This window comes from Pelophylax lessonae (genome assembly GCF_965119305.1).
Source record: "Pelophylax lessonae genome assembly, chromosome: 6".
NCBI classification, from domain to species: domain Eukaryota; kingdom Metazoa; phylum Chordata; class Amphibia; order Anura; family Ranidae; genus Pelophylax; species Pelophylax lessonae.
The window spans coordinates 107,765,032-107,791,912 of NC_138773.1; the positions used below are offsets into that span (position 1 = coordinate 107,765,032).

General features: G+C 44.5%; 1 protein-coding gene across 1 annotated transcript in view; it reads right to left on the minus strand.

The window, feature by feature from the left end:
* Positions 1-26,564, minus strand: part of CYTH3 (cytohesin 3) — a 291,259-nt gene extending 264,695 nt beyond the window's left edge. Inside the window, exon 1 of the mRNA XM_082261091.1 lies at positions 26,537-26,564. Within this exon, the coding sequence (XP_082117217.1) occupies positions 26,537-26,555 (19 nt within the window). The 5' untranslated portion in view covers positions 26,556-26,564. The remainder of the gene's footprint in view (positions 1-26,536) is intronic.
* Positions 26,565-26,881: the final 317 nt, after the last annotated feature.

A 26,881-nucleotide genomic window follows, 5' to 3' on the forward strand; every position in this document is an offset into this window, starting at 1 on the left:
AGTGCGGTCCTTTCTTTTATGTTTTCCTCAACCGGTTGGTGAGTGACTCGTGAGCAAAGGGAACGCAGTTTTCTGTGGAGAGAGGTGTGTTTCTAACAGCTGCAGCCGATCGAGTAAAGACCACAGAGTTCATGCTTGTTTGCCTTCTCTATGAGAATAGGAAGGCCTGTTTGTCTGGTGAGTTGCCATCTTGTACCTTATCACAACGGTGGAGGATTGAATGTCGGGTGACCCCATAAAAACTCACTGGTGACCCCAAATTGGTGAAAAAGACTGATATAAAGATGGACATTTAATGAGAAAGGACTAGTGTACTGTAGCAATTCCTTGCATGCTTTGATTGATACTTAATATCAGCGCTGCTATTGCTTTGTGTATGACTCCATTTATGGACTTTTATTCAGAGTGATTGTTTACAATTTTTATCTTTAAAGTAGCTGCGATATTTCTCTGAACGAGATATATTTATTTATTTATTTATTTGTGCGCAGAGGATATAGTATATTAGCACCGTCTGGTTTTATTTATATTATATATTGATTGAAGTATCAGAAAAAGGCTTAGCCTTTAAGAGCCGGTTCACACTGAGGCAATCCGACTTGCCGGGCGACCTGTGCACCGCGACCTCGGAGCGACATGCACGGACTTCATATCATTTATGTCAATGCAGGTCGCTCCAGGTCGCCCCAAAGTAGTACAGGACCCTTTTTCTAAGTCGGAGCGACTTGTGTCACTCCTATTAGAACGGGTCCTGTGCTAATCTATGGCGGGCGACCCACGGCGACTTGTCAGGCGACCAAGTTGCCTGACAAGTCGCCCCAGTGTGAACCGGCTCTAAGAAGTTAAACTGCCCTCACTTACAGATGGAAGTTCATTTCTTTGATCTAGAACGAAATGATACATTGTAAAACATTGTGTTGATACAGTAGTTATCTAGCAGCCTTAACAATGTTGATAAACATTTTTTTTTTTCCCCTCCATTTACATCTGTTGTGAGGGCTGCAAAAACCTGGAGGTCCCCTTTAGGGTCCTTTCACACGGCCGCTCCGTGTGAAAGGTCCGCTGCGGGACTTTTTTTTTTTTTTTTCCACGGAGCGGATGACATTTCTGTCATCCGCTCCGTGTGCCCGCATATCATCCCATCCGTTTGCGGATGATATGCGGACATAATGTAAGTATATGGCACTGCGGATGTCAGCGGATGACACCGCTGACATCCGATTTTACTTCCTTTCCGTTTTTTACACGGAAGGAAAAATGGGGTTCTGTTCCATTCGTAAAAACGGAACAGAACTGAAAGGAGGAAAATCGGGTGTCAGCGGATGGTATTCCGCTGACACCCGCAGTGCCATTCGCTTACATTATGTCCGCAAATCATCCGCAAACGGATGGGATGATTTGCGGACACACGGAGCGGCCGTGTGAAAGGACCCTTACGCAACATGCTACGAGGTGGAGTTTAGTGGGACTGAGCAGAGCCTTGGGCACATTAATAAACTGCCTCCAAACATGTAATTTGTGCTGAGGATCAGTTATCTATGTGCAGACACTCCAATCCTTTGCGTCTTCCAAGTCCTACAAAATTTCTTCACTCACAGAAGCCACTGCACACATTATCTCACTCTGTATAACAATTATCTAACAAATAAAAATGCTCAATAAACAAAAGGCTTTCCGTGGTTATTCTCAGAGGAAGTCCAACAGGAACTGATGGGAAATCTCTCCTACCCTTTAGTAGGAGTTAGGTGGGATTAGAAAGTATGACAATTCACACAGACCTAAAAAAAAAAAAAGTGGACGCACCCTAGTTCCTATGCCTACAGCACCCCAATATTTTATATATATATATATATATATATATATATATTATACACACACACACATATACACACACACACACACACAGAACATATCGTCTCCTTCAAAACTCTAATTGCCAAGTTCACATGGCTTAATAAAAGGCCCAGAAACGAGGTCTGAATTAACGGGCGGTATTGACCTACCAGACCCAAACAGTGGTTCTGCCAAGAAGAACCATAGACAGGGGGCTTTCAACAGCCCTTCAAAATTAGCCCTGTCTACTGCTCTCATTACTAAATTTACTTTTGAAACTTACGGAAGAATCCTAAAAGGGAAGAAATCTGGGCTGGCAAAAAAATTCATCCTTGATGTTCTGCTCACATTTTTTACCCTAGGCTTAAAAAGGTGCTGCTTTTTATTAGTGGAGAATGAAGGATCTTTTTTTCTATCAAACATTTATTTAAAAAGGGCTCTCTTTACCTCATCCAATCAAGAATACAGATCCTCTTCCCTAGATTTGGAGAATAAATGCAAAATTTACTTACGACTTTGAATAAACCCTTGAAGGTTAGCAACAAATTTCCAGCAGCTATAACTTATATTTTTTAACCACTTGCCTACAGTGCACTTTCACCCCCTTCCTGCCCAGACCGATTTTCAGCTTTCAGCGCTCTCACACTTTGACTGAGAATTACTCAGTCATGCAACACTGTACCCATACAAAAATTGTGTCCTTTTTTTCACACAAATAGAGCTTTCTTTTGATGGTATTTGATCAATACTGGGTTTTTTATTTTTTGTGCTATAAATAAAAAAAGACTGAAAATATCGTGAAAAAAACGCATTTTTCTTTGTTTCTGTCATAAAATTTTGCAAATTAGTCATTTTTCTTCACAAATTTTGGCCAAAATTTATACTGCTACTTATCTTTGGTAAAAAAAACCCAAGTAAGTGTATATTATTTGGTCTTTGTGAAAGTTATAGAGTCCACAAGCTATGGTGCGAATCATTGAAAATTGATCACACTTGATCACACCTGATGTACTGAAGGCCTATCTCATTTCTTGAGACACTAAAAAGTCAGGAAAGTACAAATAGCCCCCAAATGACCCCTTTTTGGAAAGTAGACATTCCAAGGTATTTAATAAGGGGCATGGTGAGTTTTTTGAAGTTGTAATTTATTCCCACAATGCTTTGCAAAATAAAGATTTTTTTTTTTTTTTTTACAAATTGCTGTATTAACAGGTTATTTCTCTCACACAGCACATGTATACTTGCAACTACACCCCAAAACACATTCTACTACTCCTCCTGAGTATAGCGATACCACATGTGTGAGACTTTTTCACAGCCTGGCCACATACAGAGGCCTAACATCCAAGTAGCAGCGTCCGGCATTCTAGGAGCATAAATTACACATAGAATTTCCTGACAACCTATCGCACTTTTGAAGGCCCTGGAGCACCAGGACAATGGAAACCCCCATAAAATGACCCCATTTTGGAAAGCAAACAGCCCAACGTATAATTTTTGAGGCATAATGAGTCTTTTACATATGTCATTTTTTTTCCACAAGTTTTTGGAAAATGTGGAAAGAAAATAAAAACACATTTTTTTTTACACAAAGCTGTCCATTTATGCAATATTTCTAACACATAGCATGTACATAGCAAAAATTGCACCCCAAAATACATTCTGCTATTCCTCCTGAGTATGGCGATACCACATGGGTAACACTTTTACACAGCCTAGCCACATACATAGGCCTAACATCCAAGTAGCGCTTTACACAAAGTTGTCCATTTATCCACTTTAAGACTGGGCCTATTTTTGACACTTGGTGTTTACAAGCTAAAATCATTTTTTTTGCTAGAAAACTACTTGGAACCCCCAAACATTATATATTTTTTTTTAGCAGAGACCCTAGAGAATAAAATGGAGATCGTTGCAATATTTTTTATCACACCATATTTGCGCAGCAGTCTTCCAAATGCGATTTTTTTGAAAAAAATTCACTTTTTTGAACTAAAAAAATAAGAAAACAGTAAATTTAGCACAATTTTTTTCCATAATGTGAAAGATAATGTTACGCCGAGTAATTAGATACCCAACATGTCATGCTTCAAAATTGCGCATGCTCACAGAATGGCGCCAAACATTGGTACTTAAAAATCCCCATAGGCAACATTTTAAAAATTTCTGCAGGTTACTAGCTTAGAGTTACAGAGGAGGTCTAGGGCTCAAATTATTGCTCTCACTCTAACGATTGCGGCGATACCTCACATGTATGGTTTGAACACCGTTTACATATGTGGGCGGGACTTGCGTATGCGTTTGCTTCTGTGCGCAAGCTAACGGGGACAGGGCGCTTTAATTTTTTTTTTTTTTTCCTATTTATTTTATTTATTATTTTTTTATTTTTACACAGTTTTAAAAAAAAAAAATGTTTTGATCATTTTTATTCCTATTACAAGGAATGTAAACATCCCTTGTAATAGAAATAGGCATGACAGGTCCTCTTTATTGTGAGATCTGGGGTCAAAAAGACCTCACAACTACACTAAAAAAAAAAAAAAAAAAAAATAAAAAAAAATTGTTGAAAGAGGAAAAAAGAAAAAAAAAAGCGGCCCTTTAAACGGGTTGTTAGGTAACGTCTTTTGACGTAGCTCCGGTCCTCCAAGACCATAGAGTTGAGTGAGGGCCATCTTGCCCTCACTCGACTTCCTGTCTCTGAGGATCCGGGACCGGATAGTTTTCCCCGCTGCCGGCGGGTCCGGTAAGCTGGGAAAACGTCTGGGACGCGGCAGGAGGGGGGGGGTCACCTCTTCCCCTGCACCGTAAGGGTAATTCCGCAGCGAATCCGCCACTGGGACCACCCTTATCTGAAAGCCGACCGCCCGCCGTTTCAAAAAATACCGGGGTTATGGGGGCTATCTGCTGCCATAACCCCAGTATTTAGCTTTTAATGGCCGACGCATATAGTCATTAGGCGGTCAGTAAGTGATTGCATGTATATGGCAAACAGGTGACGATGACTGATGGGGTGACAGGTGACGATGACTGATGGGGTGACAGGTGACAATGACTGATGGGGTGACAGGTGACAATGACTGATGGGGTGACAGGTGACAATGACTGATGGGGTGACAGGTGACAATGACTGATGGGGTGACAGGTGACAATGACTGATGGGGTGACAGGTGACAATGACTGATGGGGTGACAGGTGACAATGACTGATGGGGTGACAGGTGACAATGACTGATGGGGTGACAGGTGACAGTGACTGATGGGGTGACAGGTGACAGTGACTGATGGGGTGACAGGTGACAGTGACTGATGGGGTGACAGGTGATGATGATTGATGAGGTGACAGGTGACGATGATTGATGAGGTGACAAGTGACGATGATTGATGGGGTGACAAGTGACGATCACTGATGGGGTGACAGATGACGATAACTGATGGGGTGACAGGTGACGGTGATTGATGGGGTGACAGGTGACGGGCGATGGTCACTGATGGGTGACAGGTGACGGGCGATGGTGCACCGCAGTACTGATGGCAGTTTCTGGTGACCGGTGAACTTTAGGCTATGTCCACATGTGAGCGTAGCGATCGCGGGCAGAATCACTGCGATTCCGCCCACGATCCAGAAATCATTACAAATGGCGGGACGCCTGTACGTTGCCCGTGATTTGCAATAGCACCCCAAGCGCTGTGCGATGTTGCTGCGATTTCCGCCTGCCGAATCGAGGTAACATCACGCAAACAACGCATGACGCCCCAAAGAAACTCTTGTACCTTTTTTGGGAGTCATGCGATGTTTGCGCGATGTTACCGCGATTCGGCAGGCGGAAATGGCGGCAACATCGCACAGCGTTTGGGGTGCTATTGCAAAAAACGGGCAACGCACAGGCGTCCCGCAATTTGCAATGATTTCCGGATCGCGGGCAGAATCGCGATGATTCTGCCCGCGATCGCTGCGCTCACATGTGAACGTTATGGGTGTCAATTTCTGGGCACTGATGAGGTGACTGTTGGGTGACAGGTGACATTGGGGGGGGCTGAGGACTGTGTGGGGACCTTTATTTGTGTGATTTTAGTGTGATTTTTACTTTTACAGGTGTACAGAGCAGTAACTCACTATTTCTAGCTCTGCTCTCCTCATACTGGAAACTGTATGAGGAGAGAAGAGCTAGTAACACTGAGTTACTGCTCTTTGTTTACATTTTGTGATCGGCTGTGAATGGATTCACAGCCGATCACATAGTAAACAGTCACTGTCAGTGACTGTTTACTACTGCCGGTGACTAGCTGTGTTCCTACGGAACACAGTGCCACCGACATGACCGCGCTGCACGCTCCCGATCGCGAATGCGCGGTCTTCTGCCGGCATCTACTGTTGTGATCGGCTATGTCATTGCAACATACACGATCACGTGGGAAACAGCCATGCCTATTGGCTGTTTCCCCCCTGCCGGTGACCGGCTGTGTCCCGGGGACACGCCGACACCAGCAGTGCACGGCGGTGCGCCCGCGATCGCGCGCCTGCCCTGCATTTCCTGCGGACGTCATATGACGTCCGCCCAGGATAATAGCCGCACCGTCCCGCCGTCATATGACGGCGGGCGGGCGGTAAGTGGTTAAAGAAACCAGACCTTCTAATTGCATAGCTGTTATACAATATACATCCCTCTTTGAATATACACTGCCTGGCCAATAAAAAAAAGTCGCCACCTGGAATTAACTAAGCCAGTGGTCCTCAACCTTGGCCTACAGGGCCCACTAACAGGCCAGATTTGCAAGATAACTGAAATACATCCCAGGTGATATAATTTGCTGCTCAGTGATTGCAGTATTCTAGTCTGCATCTCCCCAAGGTAATACTTAAAATATGGCCTGTTAGTGGGCCCTGAGGACCGGAGTTGAGGACCACTGAACTAAGCAACTAACTAAACTAAGCATGCAGTAACTATCCTATTGGATAGATATTGCATGTGCCCAAAGAATAAGGTCAGCTGACTACCTGAATATACTGAATGACCAGTTTGTTCCATCAATGGATTTTTTCCTCCCCAATGGCACTGGCATATTCCAAGATGACAACGCCAGGATTCATCGGGCTCAAATTGTAAAAGATTGGTTCAGGGAGCATGAGACATCATTTTCACACATGGATTGGCCACCACAGAGTCCAGAAGTTAACCCCATTGAGAGTCTTCGGGATGTGTTGGAGAAGGCTCTGCGCAGTGGTCCGACTCTCCCATCATCAATACAAGATATTGGTGAAAAATGAATGCAACACTGGACGGAAATAAATCTTGTGACACTGCAGAAGCCTATCGAAATAATGCCACAGCGAACGCGCGCCGTAATCAAAGCGAACAAAATATTACAGTGTGTGACCTTTTTTTTGGTGGTGCCTTTTTTTGGCCAGGCAGTGTATGTCTAAGAGAAAACTATCCCCCTAATCTCAGAGCATTAAAAAGGTAAAAACGTTCCCCTTCATCTTTTATCAACACCACTATAGGAGATTGTAATTAAATACTCCTTGCTAGATGGTACGAAACCCTAGTCCACTTTCACAAGCTACTGTATGTGTTCAACTCTCGCCTCCGTGCTAAAGAAAATGTCAATATATGGACCATTGTCTCACATGTGGTGGGAATGTTCTGTTATAACATGATGCTGGGAAAAAAAAAAAAAAAAAGGGGGGGGGGTGTTCTTCCCCTTAGTCCCTGGATAATTTTTTTCCACAACAGTTCTCTTTGCAAAAAAAAAAGTACAAAAGGTTAAAATGGTACCTCAGATGTTATATGCATTCAAAAGCCTGATACCCAAGTACTGGATATTCCGTTATCCTCCTTTATAATAAAATAGTTACTGAGAGCCTAAAAAATATTGCACGGTCGTGCGACGCTGTACCCAAATAAAATTGACATCCTTTTTTTCCTACAAATAGAGCTTTAATTTAAAATATAAAAAAAACAGTAGGCAGTTTCACCTAAAAAAAAAAAAATACATAAAAATACCCCCGGGACAGTCAGGGCTAGTGCATTCCACAATGGATAGCCTCTGAACTGTCCCGGGTTGCACTTACCTGCAAGAAGAAGTACTTACCTTGAAAATGTCTTGTCCAGCGCTGCCATCTCAGGTGTGGGCAGCTTGAAGCCAGCGCGATCCTCTTCTGCGTCCTCATCCGTCTTCTTCGGTCCCACGATGCACTGCACCGGCCCCGCCGTCACTTCCGGTTCTTTAGCGTCATCCCTGCACAGGTTCTGGGCATGCCCAGAAGCTGTTTAGCAAGGTATGACGGCCCCTGCACCGGAACTGACATCGGGGCGGTGCAGGCGCATTGATTCCTGGGAGCGATGACGTTCAGCTCTCAGGAATCACTGCAAGCCAGGAAGTGACGACGGGCCGTGGCCGCCGAGGGGAGGAAGAGGAAGTAAGGCAAGTATATTATCTTCTAAACAAGGTAAGTAAAAAAAAAAAAAAAAAATTGCTATTATCCGTTTGTTTTTCAGGTGACCCCGGGCATGAAGATTGACCCAAGTCACATTTTAGGGTGGAACTCCATTTTAAGCTTTTTTTTTTTTTTTTTTTTAGAAGGTGATACTGTTGCTGCCTGAATGTCTTTTTTAACACAGTCAAAAGGGCTGTTTAAATGGGAATACTGAACCACAACTGCAAGCCTATTGTTTGGGTAGTGATTGCAGCGCAGCCAATCACCAACACTTAAGTGTTTGGTGATGGTAATGCCCAACAAATGCAAGGAGGAAGGGAAGGGTTAAATGTTTGATGCGCTGCAAGGCATTGCAGCCACCGCATGTGTAAAAAAATAAATAAATAAACCCACACACGAAAATGGAATACATAACTGCAATCATTTTTTTCATCGGAATTCAGCTTTAAACGGAGCGCTATTGCAATGCGGTCACCTCACTGATTCCATGCAGATGACCTTTTGCTTCTTACAACAACCAGCAAGGGGGGAAAACACTAGATCAAAACTGTGCGTTCTTTTATCTTTTGAAAGAAAATACATTTCTCAGACTAAACATCCAAGCAAACTCCAAAATAAATTTTTAGGTCCATCTTTTAAAAACAATAGAAATTAAAGCATCTAGCCAAATAAAGTAGAGCTACGCCCAAGACCCACTCATGGAAACAAAAAAAAAAAAAAAGGTTTAATTATTTGAACATGAATTTGTACAAAAAAAAAAAAAAACAACTTTCATAGGTTACTATATTATCAACTTGTGGCTAGAAGGAATTTGGAAAATCCAATGTAATAGATTAAACACAGATGTTCCTCCAAACACAAATAATAATGGTCTCACTTCATGGCAACCAAACAGGTCAGCCCACTTCCTTCTTAAAGCAAATGCTACAGGTCCCTGGAGCCTCGCAGCGCTGGTAAAATAAAACATATGCAAAGCTGCGTACAGACGGGTCCCCACAACAGGCTCCACAGGTGGCCAATTGGGCACGTTACTTTGTCGTCTCATTTATAATTAAGAGTTATAACATGAGCAAAACTTTATTTGAATTTATTAGGTCAAATTGTTTAAACATCCTTTTCCTCCAGACACAGTTAACGGCGATTTTTCACAAAATTAAAAAAAAAAAAAAATTAAAGAAGGAGGGAGCTGAAAGCCAGACGTTTTCCCAACAAGCCCAGAGGAAGAATGGCAAGGAATGTGGAAAATGATTCAACCAAGTACATTTTTTCTTTGTATGTATTACACTAGTTTAACATCATCTAATGAACAAACCCTGTCTGCGCTTGCTAAACCTTTCCTACTTTAATAGAAGCAGGATGAGTAAGCAAGAACACACTGAAAACTCACAAGTAATATCATACTCAGCATTTACTAAAGACAAAAAAAAAAAATACACGCAGAAACATGTACCAAAAAAATTGGTTTTAGGCTCCATGTACACGGGACGCTGGAAATGGCCGTTTAGGAGCAGTTGGGCGTTTTTTTCAGAAGTCCCTGAACGCAGCTCCATGTTATCTAATCTGTCCATGTATACATGGTCGTTTACAGTCATTTGCAGGCAGTTGCGTTCAGGGACATTTTTTAGAACGCAATTATATTGCGTTCGAACGTGTGTTTCCCGACGTTTCAAACGCAGAAACGCGGCCGAACGTGACTAAATGTGACTGAACGTGATGAACCTACGTTCAGCCACGTTTAACGTTTTTTTTCTTCCATTCAAAATCAATGGTTCCCTATGGGAGCCTATTGATTTGAATGGAAGTCGCACCGCAAGTCGGATCCGACTTGCGGCGCGACCTGCACTGTGAGAATCTTGAGGGGGAACTCCACGCCAAAAATGGGAAAAAAACTGCGTGAGGTTCCCCCCCAGGTTCCAAACCAGGCCCTTCGGGTCCGGCATGGAATTTGAGGGTAGCCCCACGCCGAAAAAACGGCGTGGGGTCCCCCCCAAAATCCATACCAGACCCTTATCCGAGCATGCAGCCCGGCAGGCCAGGAAAGGGGAGGGGACGAGCGAGCGGCCCCACCCCCCCTGGACCACACCAGGCCACATGCCCTCAACATGGGGGGGTGTTGGTGCTTCGGGGCAGGGGGAGCTCTGCACCCCCCACCTCAAAGCACCTTGCCCCCATGTTGATGAGGACAAGGGCCTCATCCCCACAACCCTGGCCGGTGGTTGTGGGGGTCTGCGGGCAGGGGGCTCATCGGAATCTGGAAGCTCCCTTTAACAAGGGGGCCCCCCAGATCCCGGACCCCCTCCCTATGTGAATGGGTATGGGGTACACTGTACCCCTACTCATTCACCACATAAAAGGCAGTGTATGGAAATAACGACAGGAGACGTTTTGGAAAGTTTTATTAAAAATCTTCATCCGGCTCTTCGGGGTCTTCTGCTCTTTTGCTATCCCCTCTCCGGGGTCTTCTGCTGTACCCTCTTCTGCTGTCCTCTCTTCTCCTCTCCGGGGTCTTCTGCTCTTTTGCTGTCCCCTCTCCGGGGTCTTCTGCTGTCCCTCTTCTGCTGTCCTCTCTTCTTTTCTTCTCCTCTCCGGGGTCTTCTGCTCTTTTGCTGTCCCCTCTCCGGGGTCTTCTGCTGTCCTCTCTTCTTCTCCTCCTCTCCGGGGTCTTCTCCTCTCCGGGGTCTTCGGCTGTTTTGCTGTCGGCTCTTCTTCCTCCGGTCCTCCTCCGACGACGTCTCCTTGATTATGACGATCTCCGGTCTCTGCAGCTTGTTATATAGCCATTAGGGGCGTGACCACGATGACGTCATCGGGAGGCCCCGCCCCTCACGTCACAGATGACGTCATCTGTGACGTGAGGGGGCGGGGCCTCCCGATGACGTCATCGTGGTCACGCCCATAATGGCTATATAACAAGCTGCAGAGACCTGAGATCGTCATAATCAAGGAGACGTCGTCGGAGGAGGACCGGAGGAAGAAGAGCCGACAGCCGACAGCCGACAGCAAAACAGCCGAAGACCCCGGAGAGGAGAAGACCCCGGAGAGGAGGAGAAGAAGAGAGGACAGCAGAAGACCCCGGAGAGGGGACAGCAAAAGAGCAGAAGACCCCGGAGAGGAGAAGAAAAGAAGAGAGGACAGCAGAAGAGGGACAGCAGAAGACCCCGGAGAGGGGACAGCAAAAGAGCAGAAGACCCCGGAGAGGAGAAGAGAGGACAGCAGAAGAGGGGACAGCAGAAGACCCCGGAGAGGGGATAGCAAAAGAGCAGAAGACCCCGAAGAGCCGGTTGAAGATTTTTAATAAAACTTTCCAAAACGTCTCCTGTCGTTATTTCCATACACTGCCTTTTATGTGGTGAATGAGTAGGGGTACAGTGTACCCCATACCCATTCACATAGGGAGGGGGTCCGGGATCTGGGGGGCCCCCTTGTTAAAGGGAGCTTCCAGATTCCGATGAGCCCCCTGCCCGCAGACCCCCACAACCACCGGCCAGGGTTGTGGGGATGAGGCCCTTGTCCTCATCAACATGGGGGCAAGGTGCTTTGAGGTGGGGGGTGCAGAGCTCCCCCTGCCCCGAAGCACCAACACCCCCCCATGTTGAGGGCATGTGGCCTGGTGTGGTCCAGGGGGGGTGGGGCCGCTCGCTCGTCCCCTCCCCTTTCCTGGCCTGCCGGGCTGCATGCTCGGATAAGGGTCTGGTATGGATTTTGGGGGGGACCCCACGCCGTTTTTTCGGCGTGGGGCTACCCTCAAATTCCATGCCGGACCCGAAGGGCCTGGTTTGGAACCTGGGGGGGAACCTCACGCAGTTTTTTTCCCATTTTTGGCGTGGAGTTCCCCCTCAAGATTCTCACAGTGCAGGTCGCGCCGCAAGTCGGATCCGACTTGCGGTGCGACTTCCATTCAAATCAATAGGCTCCCATAGGGAACCATTGATTTTGAATGGAGGCAGAAAAACGCTGCTAAAAGCAACGTGGCCAAACGTGCAATAACGCAAATGGAAAAAGCTACTGAAAGCACGTTTACCAGCTGCTTTTTCCCGGCGTCAGAAATAGCTTTGCAGGACGTTTTTTCTAACGTCCCGTGTACATGAAGCCTTACCGTGTTTTACAGATGCTATACCTTCTTTTATGGCTACCCCCATGCTAAAAAAACACCTAAATAGTTTTGTTCATGTTCAGTTCATTAAAGAGGACAAGGGCGCACTCTTTACATCTGGAGGAAAAGAGATTTAACCCCCACATGTGGAAAGACTTCATAATAAGCGCTGTTAAAATGTGGGAGTAGACTACCTAAAAGTGGGTCTAAAGGCTGAAGGTTTTCTCATCTTCATGCGGCAGTGTTTCTCAATCAGGAACCCTGGGGTTCCTCCAAAGGTTTCTAGGGTTCCTTGAGCAATGAAGAGTTTCTAGCTTTCTAGTGTAAGGGGTCAATTTTCCCACTAGTCAACAAAGTAAAGGCTCATGTACTGTATACAAAGACTAGGCTGACCGCCGCCTGTGGGAAAACGCAAAATGCGGAAGAATCGCATCTCTATTCTGCTGCGTTTTGCGGTTGGTGGTCAAAACATTCCCATCCCGAAAGAGATTCTTCCGCGTTCAGGAGAGGGGGGCTGAACCTCCCCTAATCGCAGCAGCTTCTAAACTCTTGTAAAAGCCTATGTGTACATGGACATGTACTGTAGACTTTTATAAAGTGGAGTTTAGGAGCTTTGGCCAAAAAATACCAAAAGCTCCTAAACTCAAGTTTTAAAGTTGTAGTGTACATGAGCCCTAAAAGTGTCCTTCTCCACTGATCTGGGACGGAGATTTGTCTTCCAACAAGACAATGATCCAAAACATAAAGCAAAATCTACAATGGAATGGTTCACAAATAAACATATCCAGGTGTTAGAATGGCCAAGTCAAAGTCCAGACCTGAATCCAATTGAGAATCTGTGGAAAGAAATGAAAACTGCTGTTCACAAACGCTCTCCATCCAACCTCACTGAGCTCGAGCTGTTTTGCAAAGAGGAATTGGCAAAAATTTCAGTCTCTCGATGTGCAAAACTGATAGAGACATACCCTAAGCGACTTACAGCTGTAATCGCAGCAAAAGGTGGCGCTACAAAGTATTAACTTAAGGGGGCTGAATAATTTTGCACGCCCAATTTTTCTGTTTTTTATTTGTTAACAAAGTTTGAAATATCCAATAAATTTCATTCCACTTCATGATTGTGTCCCACTTGTTGATTCTTCACAAAAAATTACAGTTTTATATCTTTATGTTTGAAGCCTGAAATGTGGCAAAAGGTCGAAAAGTTCAAGGGGGCCGAATACTTTCGCAATGCACTGTAGATGAGGATCTGACCTGGAGGAGACTTCCATTAAAGTCTTTGGGCACAAGTCAGATAGAAGTCGCCTTGAAGTAGTACAGGAACCTGTAAAAAAAGGTCGGAGTGACTTCAGTAGTGCTAATTAGGACAGCTCTCACTGACTAACATGGGATTTCACATGTCATGGGACTTGGGGGTCTCACAAGTCAGATCCCAAATCTCGGCAACGTGAACCGAGCCTAAACCGGCCCTTTGTTTGGAAAGTTTGGAGACCCAGTCTTAGGCGGAGGCACTACAACTATACAATCATACTGCATATCTTCACCCATGTGAAATGGGTCTAACCTTCTGTTACTGCTCCCCTCTCACCTTTTTTAGCTGCTGATACACCTCTGCAGAATCCTTGTAATATTAATTTTATGGCTACCCTAACAGAAAAGAGGACTAATGTTGAAAAACGTGGTATATTGTAATAGCTTTTGTTACATAGCATTATTTCACACTGATGACATATAACATTACCAAAATAAAGAACAACTGAATATTTGCCATTGCCTACCACTGACCACAGTAATAATTTTTATGGCATTTTTTACTGACAGATCTTTTCAATAAACCACCAAGAGATCACAAAATATGGGCCTGGTGATCAGCCCTGTAAACAAATATTCTATGACACTTCGGTTCATCAACTCAATGGAAGGATTTTCCTTAAAGGTGAATTCAAGGTATAGTTTTTTTGCATATTTACATTGGTCTAGCTTAGAACATTGTAAGTATGTATATTTCATACCAGGCCAATCCCTGTGGAAGCAGAGAATCCGTGTAGTAGTTACTGATACAACAGTGAGACTTGCTGTCCTTCAAGTCCAGTGCTGAGTGGATGCCCTGCTGCATAGTAACCCCAGAGGATTGCCCGCTCGGCACAGGTGCAATTCAGAGAGCACCTTGCATTTTCCTTTAATGAATACAGGGTGTTATCGGATTGGAAATTATGACATCATTGCGCCATCTCTATACCTATTCCAAAACAGAGAACACTTCGCATTTATGGAGAAAAATGCTAGGCATTCTCTGAATGCCACCCATGCAGAGCGAGTGACCCCCTGTGGTTAGTATGCAATAGAACAGCTGATTGGAACCAGGGCCATCTTACTGACTGGGCACACTGGGAAGTTGCCCGGGGGCCCCACTTGCCCGGGGGGCCCCACCTGCCCATTGACTAAGCCAAGCATTAGTCCCGAATCCCATGTGCATCCCACCACCAAACTTATGGCGCTTTTCCACTGCATAGAACCGTACCGGCTCGGCGCGCTTTTGTGCTTTTCCACTGCGGTACTGCATGGTATAGGGTCGGAACGGTTCGGTACGGTACGGCTCTGAAAAAACAGTACCTACTCGATTGTGGTTCCAACAGGTACCAAACTGGTACCATATCCCACAATCCTTTGCATGCAGTCACTACTAGCCACTGATTGGCCAGAGAATCACACCCACCCCGTTGTTATCCCACCCACTTAACTTTAGTACTACTTTAGTGGAAAAGCAAACCTATAGCGTACCGTACCGAACCGTTCCGACACTATACCATGCGGTACCGCAGTGGAAAAGCAAACCGGGCCAAGCAGGGCCAAGTAGAGCCGAGCCGGTACTAGCCGGTACTTGCAGTGGAAAAGTGCCATTAGCAGGTGGCAAGCGCCTGTTGGCCCTGCGCTGCTGTCAGGCCACTTGAGCCATGGAGGGAGAGCCTGCAACTGCATGAATGCATGTCTGCCTCCACAGTAACAGTCACACAGAGGACAGTTAAGTCCGACTCCCATCCGTGTGTGCGTTCGCCGGACCCAGCCACCGAACGTGGAAGCTGTCATTAGCCTGGCACTGCTGTACCAATTAATATCGCCTTATCGATAATTGGCATTTTTATTCTCGCGGGTGATTGTGTAGGCAGGGCCCCAGTGCACTGCATTGCCTGGGGGCCCTTTAATGCTCTTAAGATGGCACTGATCGGAACAGGACCCGGAATACAGAGAGGATCACTGTAGTATCAGTAACTACTGCAGTGATTCTCTGCTTTGACAAGGATCGGCCAGGTATGGAACATGCATACTTACATTGGCTCAAGCTGGACCAATATAAAAAAAAAAAACACAACACCTGCAATTTAGCTTTAACCAGCTCAATGCTTTCACTATAGGTTAATTCTCTAAAGTAGAGAGTCTCAGAACATGGCACTCATTGTAGAGTAAGGCCTCTTTCACACTTGTATGACCTGAAAGTTGTGTGACTTGGACACGACTTTGCAATGTGACTTGAAGCAGCGCTTGTGTAATCTTGAGGTCTATGGACCTCAAGCTGCATCAAACTCAGACCAGACCAAAGTAGTGCAGGGACTACCTTGAAATCACATAGATATGAATGGTACTCATTGGAAATCATGGGGTATGACTTTTCATGCAACTTTGCAGTCCCAAGTCTCAGGACAAGTCGCACAAGTGTGAAAGAGACCTTCAGGACCACTTGAAGCCACTATGAGTACAGCTTACCCATAGGAATGACTGAAGTTGCAGAATATATGCTCAGTAAAAAGAGAGAATCTGGCCAAAGCTGAGACCTCATCAGAGGTAAGGCTGTTGGATCTGGTAGAAAAATTGTCTTTTAAACTCTTTTTGCCCACCAAGGCATCCCTTTAAACAGTTTGGAGCACCCGTGGAGTGAGAAAGAGTGGCGACCATGTTACCATGGTCAAATAATTGAAAGCCAGTCTCGCTGGCTACCAATCTGCAGTCCAGTCTCCAGTAGCTCTGTCTCTGTGCTGTGAGTGCGCAGTGATCACGCTTTGAGCATATAAACAGCCCCCAATGACCCATGTGTGCAGTGTGTGGGCTTTAAAGCCCATCTTTTTGCTGCAACACTTTAGGGATAGACAGTTAGACTAAAGCCCCGTACACACGTACCGATGGTCGGCTTACAAATGTTCCTCTTTTCTCCCCGGGATGTCGGTGTCTGCTGAAAAGTGCAAAGACAGCACAAGGACAGCACAAGAATTTTGTCCGCCGACTGCAGAAGTGATGTCATGTAATGGTTAACTTTCCCTGTGTTTTCTATTTTCTGAGCATGCCCAGTCTTGCAAATCTGCGGTCTGTCGGCCGAATTGTGTACTGACAGGCGAACAATCGTCCGTTCTGGTGTCGGCATACAAATATTTTCATGTTTGCACGAAAGACTTTTGTCCGCGGATTGTGCGCAGACATCTGTCGGAGGCACCATACTAACACGCGTACAATCGGCAGATCCTTCGTCCACCGACGTTTGTATGCCGACGATCGGTACGTGTGTACGGGCCTTAAGTTTAAAGTACCGTATATACTAGAGTATAAGCCGACCCGAGTATAAGCCGAGGCCCCTACTTTTACCACAAAAAGATGGGAAAAATGATTGACTCGAGTATAAGCCTAGGGTGAGAATGCAGGGTGGTGGGCATGGTACAGGAGAATGCAGGGTGGCAGGCACGGTACAGGAGAATGCAGGGTGGCTGGCACGGTACAGGAGAATGCAGGGTGGCTGGCACGGTACAGGAGAATGCAGGGTGGCTGGCACGGTACAGGAGAATGCAGGGTGGCAGGCATGGTACAGGAGAATGCAGGGTGGCAGGCATGGTACAGGAGAATGCAGTGTGGCTGGCATGGTACAGGAGAATGCAGTGTGACTGGCATGGTACAGGAGAATGCAGTGTGACTGGCATGGTACAGTGTGGCTGGCATGGTACAGGAGAAATGGCGCCGCCCGGCGCCGACACGTCATTGCGCACGCGCTGCCGCTCCGGAAAGCTGGTATACGTTCGGCTATTCCCGGCCTGTCCCGTGCGGTGGCGGCGCAGGCGCGGTGACATGTATACGCCGGGCGGCGCCATTTTTAAATCTTAAACACGTCGGACGTTTTCAGCACAAAAAAAATGTGCTGAAAAAACTCGGCTTATACTCGAGTATATACGGTATATGTAAAGGCAATGGTTTTCCAGTTTTGGATAGAGTGGGGGGGGGGTGGTTAAACCAGGGATCCTCAAACTACGGCCCTCCAGCTGTTGTGGAACTACATATCCCATTAGGCATTGTAAAACTCTGACATTCACAGACATGACTAGGCATGATGGGAATTGTAGTTCCTGAACAACTGGAGGACCATAGTTTGGAGACCCCTGGGTTAAACCCTCTGCCAATTTTTAATTATGTTATGTGTCCACACTGCAGGGATTCATTCCTCTATTATTTTGTCCTGGTGACCACTGTCAAGACAGGGAAAACCTACTGTAATTGTTAGATTTGTCATTAGGTGAGGGGGTATCTTCCAATGGGGACACATTTTCTGGTGACAGCTGTCTAAGATAAGAATTCCACTCAGAGGTATTCAATACTCTATTTTTGTTTAGAAGTAGCTATGAGGCTAAACTGGACTCATAAACTAGATTTTTATGAATATATTACCATCCCGGAAAAATGGCCACTATAGTGGCACAAGGATGGCAGGTTTAATATTAAAGCTTCAAAACCAGGGCAGAAAACTGCCTCTTAGAAATGTAATCAGTTAGTGACGGATTAAGACTGGAGATTAAAAGCAACATTTCATCCCGACAGCTATCAATAGACTGGCATCATCTAGCGTATAAGCAATGATGGCATCAGAGTGGTAAACACTGATAATGCAGCTGTTCCTCCAAATAAAAGTACAAAGACAATACCCTCTTTTCAGAGAAATGTGATGAAGCATTGTGCAATTCTCTGCAGGGTTCACTGCAAGACAAAAAAAGTCTGTGATGCAAGAATGTGCATTCAGAACATCTCAAGACACAATGAGCCATGCCCCTGGAAAAAAGTCAACCTTATTGTCGTCGTGGCCTGAACGTCGTAATGACAGGTAAACGCCGGACCTCTCCAAGCCCCATTACACAGTATACATAGGCTACTGTCCTCTGTAACACACCTCCTACACTAAGCTCAGCTCATGTAAAAATGAACTCAAGCATTCATTATACACTGCCAAGGGTGGAGAAAAGAAAAACACACAGTTTCCTTGACTCTTCACCAAGTTCCAGTATCTATTACAAGGGGATATACAAGCCAGACAGGGTGCAGTCTCAGGAATGGAGACTTAATACTGCTTTTACTAAAAGTTTTGGGGGCTTCAACCACCCACACTGTAAAATAACATAAAAGGATCTGCAATGGAATAAGCCAATCTCATAAATCTAGTGAAAATATATATTGGTTGACATTACATAAACTCTATAAAAAGCAAAAGTCTAAATCTATGCAGCCTGGGATTACCGAATACTTCTGACAATTATGTGGTCGAAACTGAGCAGTCATCTACATCTGTGGAGCTAAACCGACAGGAAAACTTTGAGTCTGAATGTTTTTCAGTTTGAGTACAAAGTGATTGCCCCTTGCACTGTTTGGAGAAATCTACAAATATCAGTGTCTCGGTCAACCACGGGCTTCAAGATGCTAGAAGGCCACTGTGCAATAGAAAAGAGGTGTAAGGGTACCAGTGACAACAGTCCAGGGTGCCATTGTCCTAAGTTAACCAATATGGTGGCACACCGATATCCAGAAATGCCAATGTCAGTGCTCTTGCAACACTATAAGCTAACCCAAATGGTCTTGATACGGCCCGCAGTTACAATTCTACCATCGTGATAATGCCAACTCACTGCATTTATCTAAGCCTATCCCCTTGCCCCAACACTGTTCCACCGCTACAGAATCTCAAGAGCTGTTTCCTATCATCACGACAATCTATGGCACTTTTCCACTGCAAGTAGCGGCTCGGCTCTACTCGACCCTGCTTGGCCCGGTTTGCTTTTCCACTGCTGGTACCGCATGGTACGGTTCGGTACGGTACGGTATGGTTTGCTTTTCCACTAAAGTAGTACTAAAGTTAAGTGGGTGGGATAACAACGATTCTCTGACCAATCAGTGGCTAGTAGTGACTGCATGCAAAGGATTGTGGGATATGGTACCTCTTGGAACCACAATTGAGGTGGTACTGTTTTAGAGATCCATACCGTTCGGTTCCATGCAGTGGAAAAGCGCCACCGTACCATACCAAACCAAACCTTTCCTGCACCGTACCATGCGGTACCAGCATTGGAAAAGCACAGAAGCGAGCCGAACCGTTCGGTTCCATGCAGTGGAAAAGTGCCAATAATACCACAAGCAACATCCTACTGCATTTAATTACATAAGTTATGGATTCAGTTTCAAAGAGAGCTCCATCTGCATGTAGTGCGTCTGTTCCCGCAATTTAATATGCATTTCTTCCAGCTTCTCCACCATTTTTCCCTCCATAAACACTAGCTAGTAAACATCAGACTTAAATACATCTACAGCAGCCATTTTCAACCAGGGTTTTATGGAACCCTAGGGTGCCTCCAGAGGTTGCTAGGGTAGGAGTTCTTGGAATATGTCCAATTTACCTCTTATATGGATAGTGCTTGAACAGTTCTAGGGCCAATGTCACTTGGCAAAGCCAGCTGCATAGACACCAATGTTCTTTTTAGTGGTCTGGAATAATGGCATCCTGAGAACCACCAATGGGGGCATTCTTCCAACTGACCACCAATGTAAGGGGCATTTTCCCCACTGCCCTCCAATGAACTTGTTTTAGCAGACGTTCCCTGAAACTTAAAAATACATTTCAAGGATTCCTCTGGGGTAAACAGAATGAGAAAGGCTGCTCTACAGTACATGTGCTTGTATGTTAAGCAGGAGTTGTATAAAGTACTCGAAACCCATACTTGAGTAAAAGTACAAGTGCTTGATCAAAAAGTGACTTGAGTAGAAGTACTAAAGTAGTCAACATTTTTTGTACTTAAGTATTGCAAGTAGTTTTTTTTTTTAATTTTGCTACTCAAGTACTGAAAGTAAAAGTACCAGTAGTTTTGAAAAAAAAATTGCTACTCAAGTACTGAAAGTAAAAGTACAAGTACTGTGTTATGCAGTTATTAAAGAAAGAAGTCAAAAGTTTGAACATCATATTGTTTTTTATTATTTCAAATGCAGCTTTTATTTATACATACAGTAGCATTTATTTTCGTATGCGCTGATAATACACAGATTTTGAGCTTCATGAAACCTGCCATCTACTGTTCTGGCAGTGGTAATTTTTATAATAGTAACGAGTAACTATGCAGCACAAAAAAAAAAAAATATCGGAGTAGAAGTATTGAAATCATCGAAAAAATGTAGTGAAGTAAAAGTGGAAGTAGGAGAAAAAAAATTCTACTCCAGGAAAGTACAGATACCGCCTTTTGGTACTTAAGTACAGTAGTGAAGTAGTTCTACTTAGTTACTATACATCTCTGATGTTAAGGAACATTAGATTAAAAGCTCTACTGGAATAAAGACTAAAGTAACGCACTACATCTAAAATTGGAAGTGTACATATATAGAAAAAAAATATAGTCATACAGTTCAGGATTCATAGAAAGGAATATTACTTATGTTATGAAGATGCTGAAGATCAACATACCAGCATTTGGTTATCACCAGGGCAGGGGACAGGAAAGAATAAACATTGTCATAAACAACAGCCTGCAAAGATGACATGACTTCTGTACTGTGAACCACTGCTGATAACCACAGAGAAAAAATACATCAGGTACAAATATCACTGATCACACACATGTAATGGCATTGTTTTTTTTCTTCTTTCCCTGCGGGAGTACCATGCCGCGGGCTAATCCCCTACAGAGTGGTGGCCTCATTATGCATCACTGCTGCACAGATTCTCTACCCACCTCCAGCTCATACCGTCATTCATCGACCGTAAACTCCACAGTGGATGTAAGAGGTGGACCTTGCACAGTATATTCTAAATAGGATGCAATCTACTCACACCAATGTATAATTCTAGTACACTCCAGAGTGGATGGAAACAGGTGGTACCCTCCCAAAATTTGTATTATTATTACGCAGGATTTATATAGCGCCAACAGTTTATTCAGCGCTTTTCAATGTAGAGTGGGGGGGGGGGGGCAGTACACTTACAATCAGTTCAATAACAAAGAAATAGGAGGGACCTGCTCATGGAGCTTACAATCTAAATTTATTACAGATTAAACAGGGTGTAATAAGTACTATTGATCTACATAGTTACTTAGCTAGTCAGGTTGAAAAAAAAAAGACATTAGTCCATCTAGTTCAACCAATTCAAAAAAAAAAAAAAAGTACAAATATAAAACCTCCATATACACTATACTATACCCACAGGTGATCATACATACCAATGTCTAAATCTAGTACACTCCAGAGTGAAATGTAAGAAGTGGCACCTTCCTAATATATATATATATTAAACAGGGTACAATAGGTACTACTGATCTACACACCGGTATATAATTCAAGCTCACTCCAAGGTGGATGTAAGAAGGTGGTACCCTCTCCATAGAGATTAAACGGAGTGCAATAGGTACTACTGATCTACATACCAACATATAATTCTTTTACACTCCAGGGCGAATGTAAAAGGTAAGAACCTTCCAAATATACATACATTGCAATACATACTACTGATCTAAACACCAATATATAAAATTCAAATAAACTTAAAGCGGAGTTCCAGCCATTTACTCACCTGTCCAACGGTCCAGCGATGCGGCCGCCGGAAGCCTCGATCCTCTCCCTCGGCGCCGGCATCACTGCTGTGGGCACCCGGCTGTTACAGTTTGCGGCTTCACAGCCGGGTACCCACTGCGCATGCGCGAGTCGCGCTGAGCGCCGTGATTGGCCGGCAATCTTCTGGGACCTCTGACGTGTCCCAGAAGATTGCAGGGAGGGAGGGGGAGAGGAGAACTTCCGCTCAGGGCGCCGCGGCGCTCCGAGCGGAAGTGGGAGCGGGTACCTGTCAAAACTAGGTACCCGCTCCCCCCCCCCAAAAAATGACATGCCAAATGTGGCATGTCGGGGGGTCAGGACTCCCTAAAGCGGAAGTTCCACTTTTGGGTGGAACTCCGCTTTAAGTGTGGATCTCAGAAGGTGGTACCTTTCCAATACATGTTAACCAGTATGCAATAGGTACTATTGATCTACACACCATCGTATAATTCTAGTAAACTCCAAGGGGTAAATCAACTAAAACTGGAGCACTGATATAATCTGATGCAACTGTGCATGGTAGCCAATCGGCTTCTAACTTCAGCTTGTTCAATTAAGCTTTAGCAATAAAATATGGAAGCTGATTGGTTTCTATGCAGAGCTACACCAGATTTTTAACTCTCCAGTCTTATAATATACCTCCTCCAAAGGTGGATGTAGGAGGTGATTCCTTCCCAATAAACCCTAAACATAGTGCAATAGGTAATATTGATCTGCACACCAATTGATAATGGGAGAGTAGGCAGTGTATAATACTTCCCTAATTAATATCATACTTTAATAATAAATAAAGAAAGCAGACACCAAAAATGTGGAATAATCGGGCCGCGGCCGTTTATTACTGGTTTAAAACATATTAAATACTCAATAAATATCAATAAATATCATCTTAAAACCAGCCCAGCCACTACGGCTCAGGCTTTATCAAATAAATAAAATTCAATAAAATTTTATCAAAACATCCAGTAATGAAACACTTGTCCCCCTTTGTAAACAAAGGTGACCCACCACGTAATAAAAGCCGCGACAACAGGGGAGGGGGGGTTGGGGAACCTCTTCTGCTGCTGCTCCTGAGGTGAATGAGCCCCTCACAGCTGAGCTCACCTATTTATATTCTAACTTCCCGCCTAGATTCTCCTCAGAGCTCCCCGCGCCACTGCAGGTGAATCCCAGTCACCTGCAGCTACACGTGACTCTTTACCTCAGGTACTTCATCCCGCCTTTTTTTCCCTGAGGAAAAATCCCGGGAAGACCTAATGACCTGAAACTGACCTCTCTTAATTCTAACTTTGCCCGCCACTTCTCCCATGTGGAAAAGGGGGCATATAAAATGCCTACCATTTTCCTGTCATTCTAACAAACTCTAGGATCAATGTATGAGGTGGCACCTTCCCAGTACATGTCCGTCAGGCTACAATAGTTACTACACAGCTAGACACCAATGTATAATTCTAATTAACTCCAGTATTGAGGTAAGCATGTGGTATCTTCCCAATACCTTTAAAAAGGGTGCAATAGGCACTACTGATCTACACACCGAAATACATGGTGGTCTCTTCCCAAAAAGTAAGCATGCAATAGGCCCTACTGATCAATACACCATTGATAATTTTAGTAAACACCAACAGTGAAAGATGGGATAATTTCTAGTACGTCTAGCAAACACTAGCAGGGATGTAATAAGAAGATTGTGTCTTTCTAGTACATATAATAAACAGAGTGCAATAGGTACTGCTGATCTACACACCAATATATAATTCGAATAAACAGACATCAAAGTAGATGTTGACCGGGGTGGAACAGGTACTGCTGATCTACACACCAATGTACTATAGAATTCTAATAAACTGTAGGAAGATATATGAGGTGGTACCTTCCTAATTTATAATACATAAACATGGTGCAATAAGTACTACCAATCAACACACCAATGTATAATTCTAGTAAACACCAGGGCCGATGTGAGAAGGTTATATCTTTCTAGCACATATAATAACCAGGGTGCAAAACATACTAGCAGTCTACACAGCAATGTCTAATACTAAACGCCAGGAGTGATGTAAGAAGGTGGTACCTTCCCAATACATGTTAAACATGGTGCAGTAGGTACTACCAATGTACAATTCTAGTAAACACCAGGGTGGATGGATGGATGGATGGATGGATGAAGGTTGGACCTTCCCAATACATATTAAACAGGGTGCAATTGATACTAGCAATGTATAATTCTAGTACACTTCAGGGTAGATGTAAGAGGCGGTGCCTTCCTAGAACATGTTGATCAGTAAGGCACCGCCACCGGCAACGTAGTACTATCGACCTACACACAAACATATGATTCTAGTAAACACCAGAGTAGAAGTGAGAAGGTGATATCCTTCTAGTACATATAATTAACAGGGTGCAAAATGTACTAGCAGTCTACACAGCAATATCTAATATTATTAAATGCCGGGAGTGATGTAAGAAGGTGGTACCTTCCCAAGACAGGTTAACCATGGTGCAGTAGGTACTACTAATGTACAATTCTAGTAAACACCAGGGTGGATGGATGAAGGTTGGACCTTCCCAATGCATATTAAACAGGGTGCAATTGATACTAGCAATGTATAATTCTAGAGCACTCCAGGGTAGATGTAAGAGGAGGGGTCTTCCTAGAACATGTTGATCAGTAAGGCACCGCCACCGGCAACGTAGTACAATCGACCTACACACCAATGTATAATTCTAGTAAACACCAGAGTAGAAGTGAGAAGGCGATATCCTTCTAGTACATATAATTAACAGGATGCAAAATGTACTAGCAGTCTAGACAGCAATATCTAATATTATTAAATGCCAGGAGTGATGTAAGAAGGTGGTACCTTCCCAATACATGTTAAACATGGTGCAGTAGGTACTACTAATGGACCATCCCAATACATATTAAACAGGGTGCAATTGATACTAGCAATGTATAATTCTAGTACACTCCAGGGTAGATGTAAGAGGTGGTGCCTTCCTAGAACATGTTGATCACTACCAGCAACATACTACTTTCAAGGTCCACACCAATGTATAATTCTAGTACACTCCAGGGTAGATGTAAGAGGCGGTGCCTTTCTAGAACATGTTGATCAGTAAGGCACCGCCACCGGCAACGTAGTACTATCGAGCTACACACCAATGTATAATTCTAGTAAACACCAGAGCAGAAGTGAGAAGGTGATATCTTTCTAGTACATATAATTAACAGGGTGCAAAATGTACTAGCAGTCTACACAGCAATGTCTAATACTATTAAACGCCACGAGTGATGTAAGAAGGTGGTACCTTCCCAATACATGTTACACATGGTGCAGTAGGTACTACTAATGTACAATTCTAGTAAACACCAGGGTGGATGGATGAAGGCTGGACCTTCCCAATGCATATTAAACAGGGTGCAAATGGTACTAGAAATGTATAATTCTAGTACACTCCAGGGTAGATGTGATAGGAGGGATCTTCCTAGAACACGCTGATCAGGGTGCAATAAGGAATATGGAGCTACACACCATTGTAGAATTCTAGTAAACACCAGGGCAGATGTGAGAAGGTGATATTTTTTAGTACATATAATAAACAGGGTGCAATAGAACTTCTCCTGATCTACACACTTGTATACAATTCTAGTAAACACAGAAAGGATGAGAGATGGTTCCTTCCCAGTACAGAGGTGCAATAGTTATTAGCAATGTAGAATTCCAGCAATCACAGGGGTGGATGTATATTCCCAGTGATCATGGTGGTACTCCCAGTATACTCCATACACAAACATGCTGTATACGAAGCCTATCCTCTGTATATTACTCATTAACCCCTTCGCTGCCAGTGCTGAACCCAGAGTCCTATGCACTCCCTATGAAGTCCTCATACACATATACACATATACACACACCAGTAGTACTGCAGTATGATCCGTCCTACAACACATCCAGTACATGGAACCAGTCCTCCCACTGCTCCCAGCTGGAGGTGACCCCACCATGTCTGCAGAGATCCATCCATAGCTGGGAATGACAGCTCACCGCACACAACACGATGATCGGTGACAGACATGGACACCCCATAACCGGCCACAACCTACCGGCTCCCGGCGATCCGCAATGCATCTGCTCTCATGTACTAAGCGATCTACCAGCAGAACCATTAACTCTTGCAGATCCTGTCCCCAGTGCAGGTGACAGATCAGCTCCGAGCTGTCATCGGGGATCTGTTCTATGTCCACTCTGCACAGCCCCGGCCGTGTCTACTATATACAGATCTGTACTCCGCCACCGTCCTTACCAGCCGCATCTTCCTCCATCCCTGCACGGTGACCCGGAATAGTGACAGATACAACCGCAGCTCCAAGGACTCCTCCACACACTACACCGAGCCTTCCAATGACTCCCAGCCGCAGCTCTCCTCCCCCCGACTCCGCCCACCGTCACATGACGCCCAGCACTCCGGCCCATGACGTCAGAGAGTTTATCGGGTATATAAGAAGTGGGACGAGGCTGAGGGTTCCGTCGGGTGTTAGATTTTTTTTTTTAATTCTCTTCTTTTTATTTATTTTTCCTTCCTTCATCTAATATATTCATGACTGCTGGCTTCCCTACACCTGACTGTGCTCAGCATGCAGAATCCATA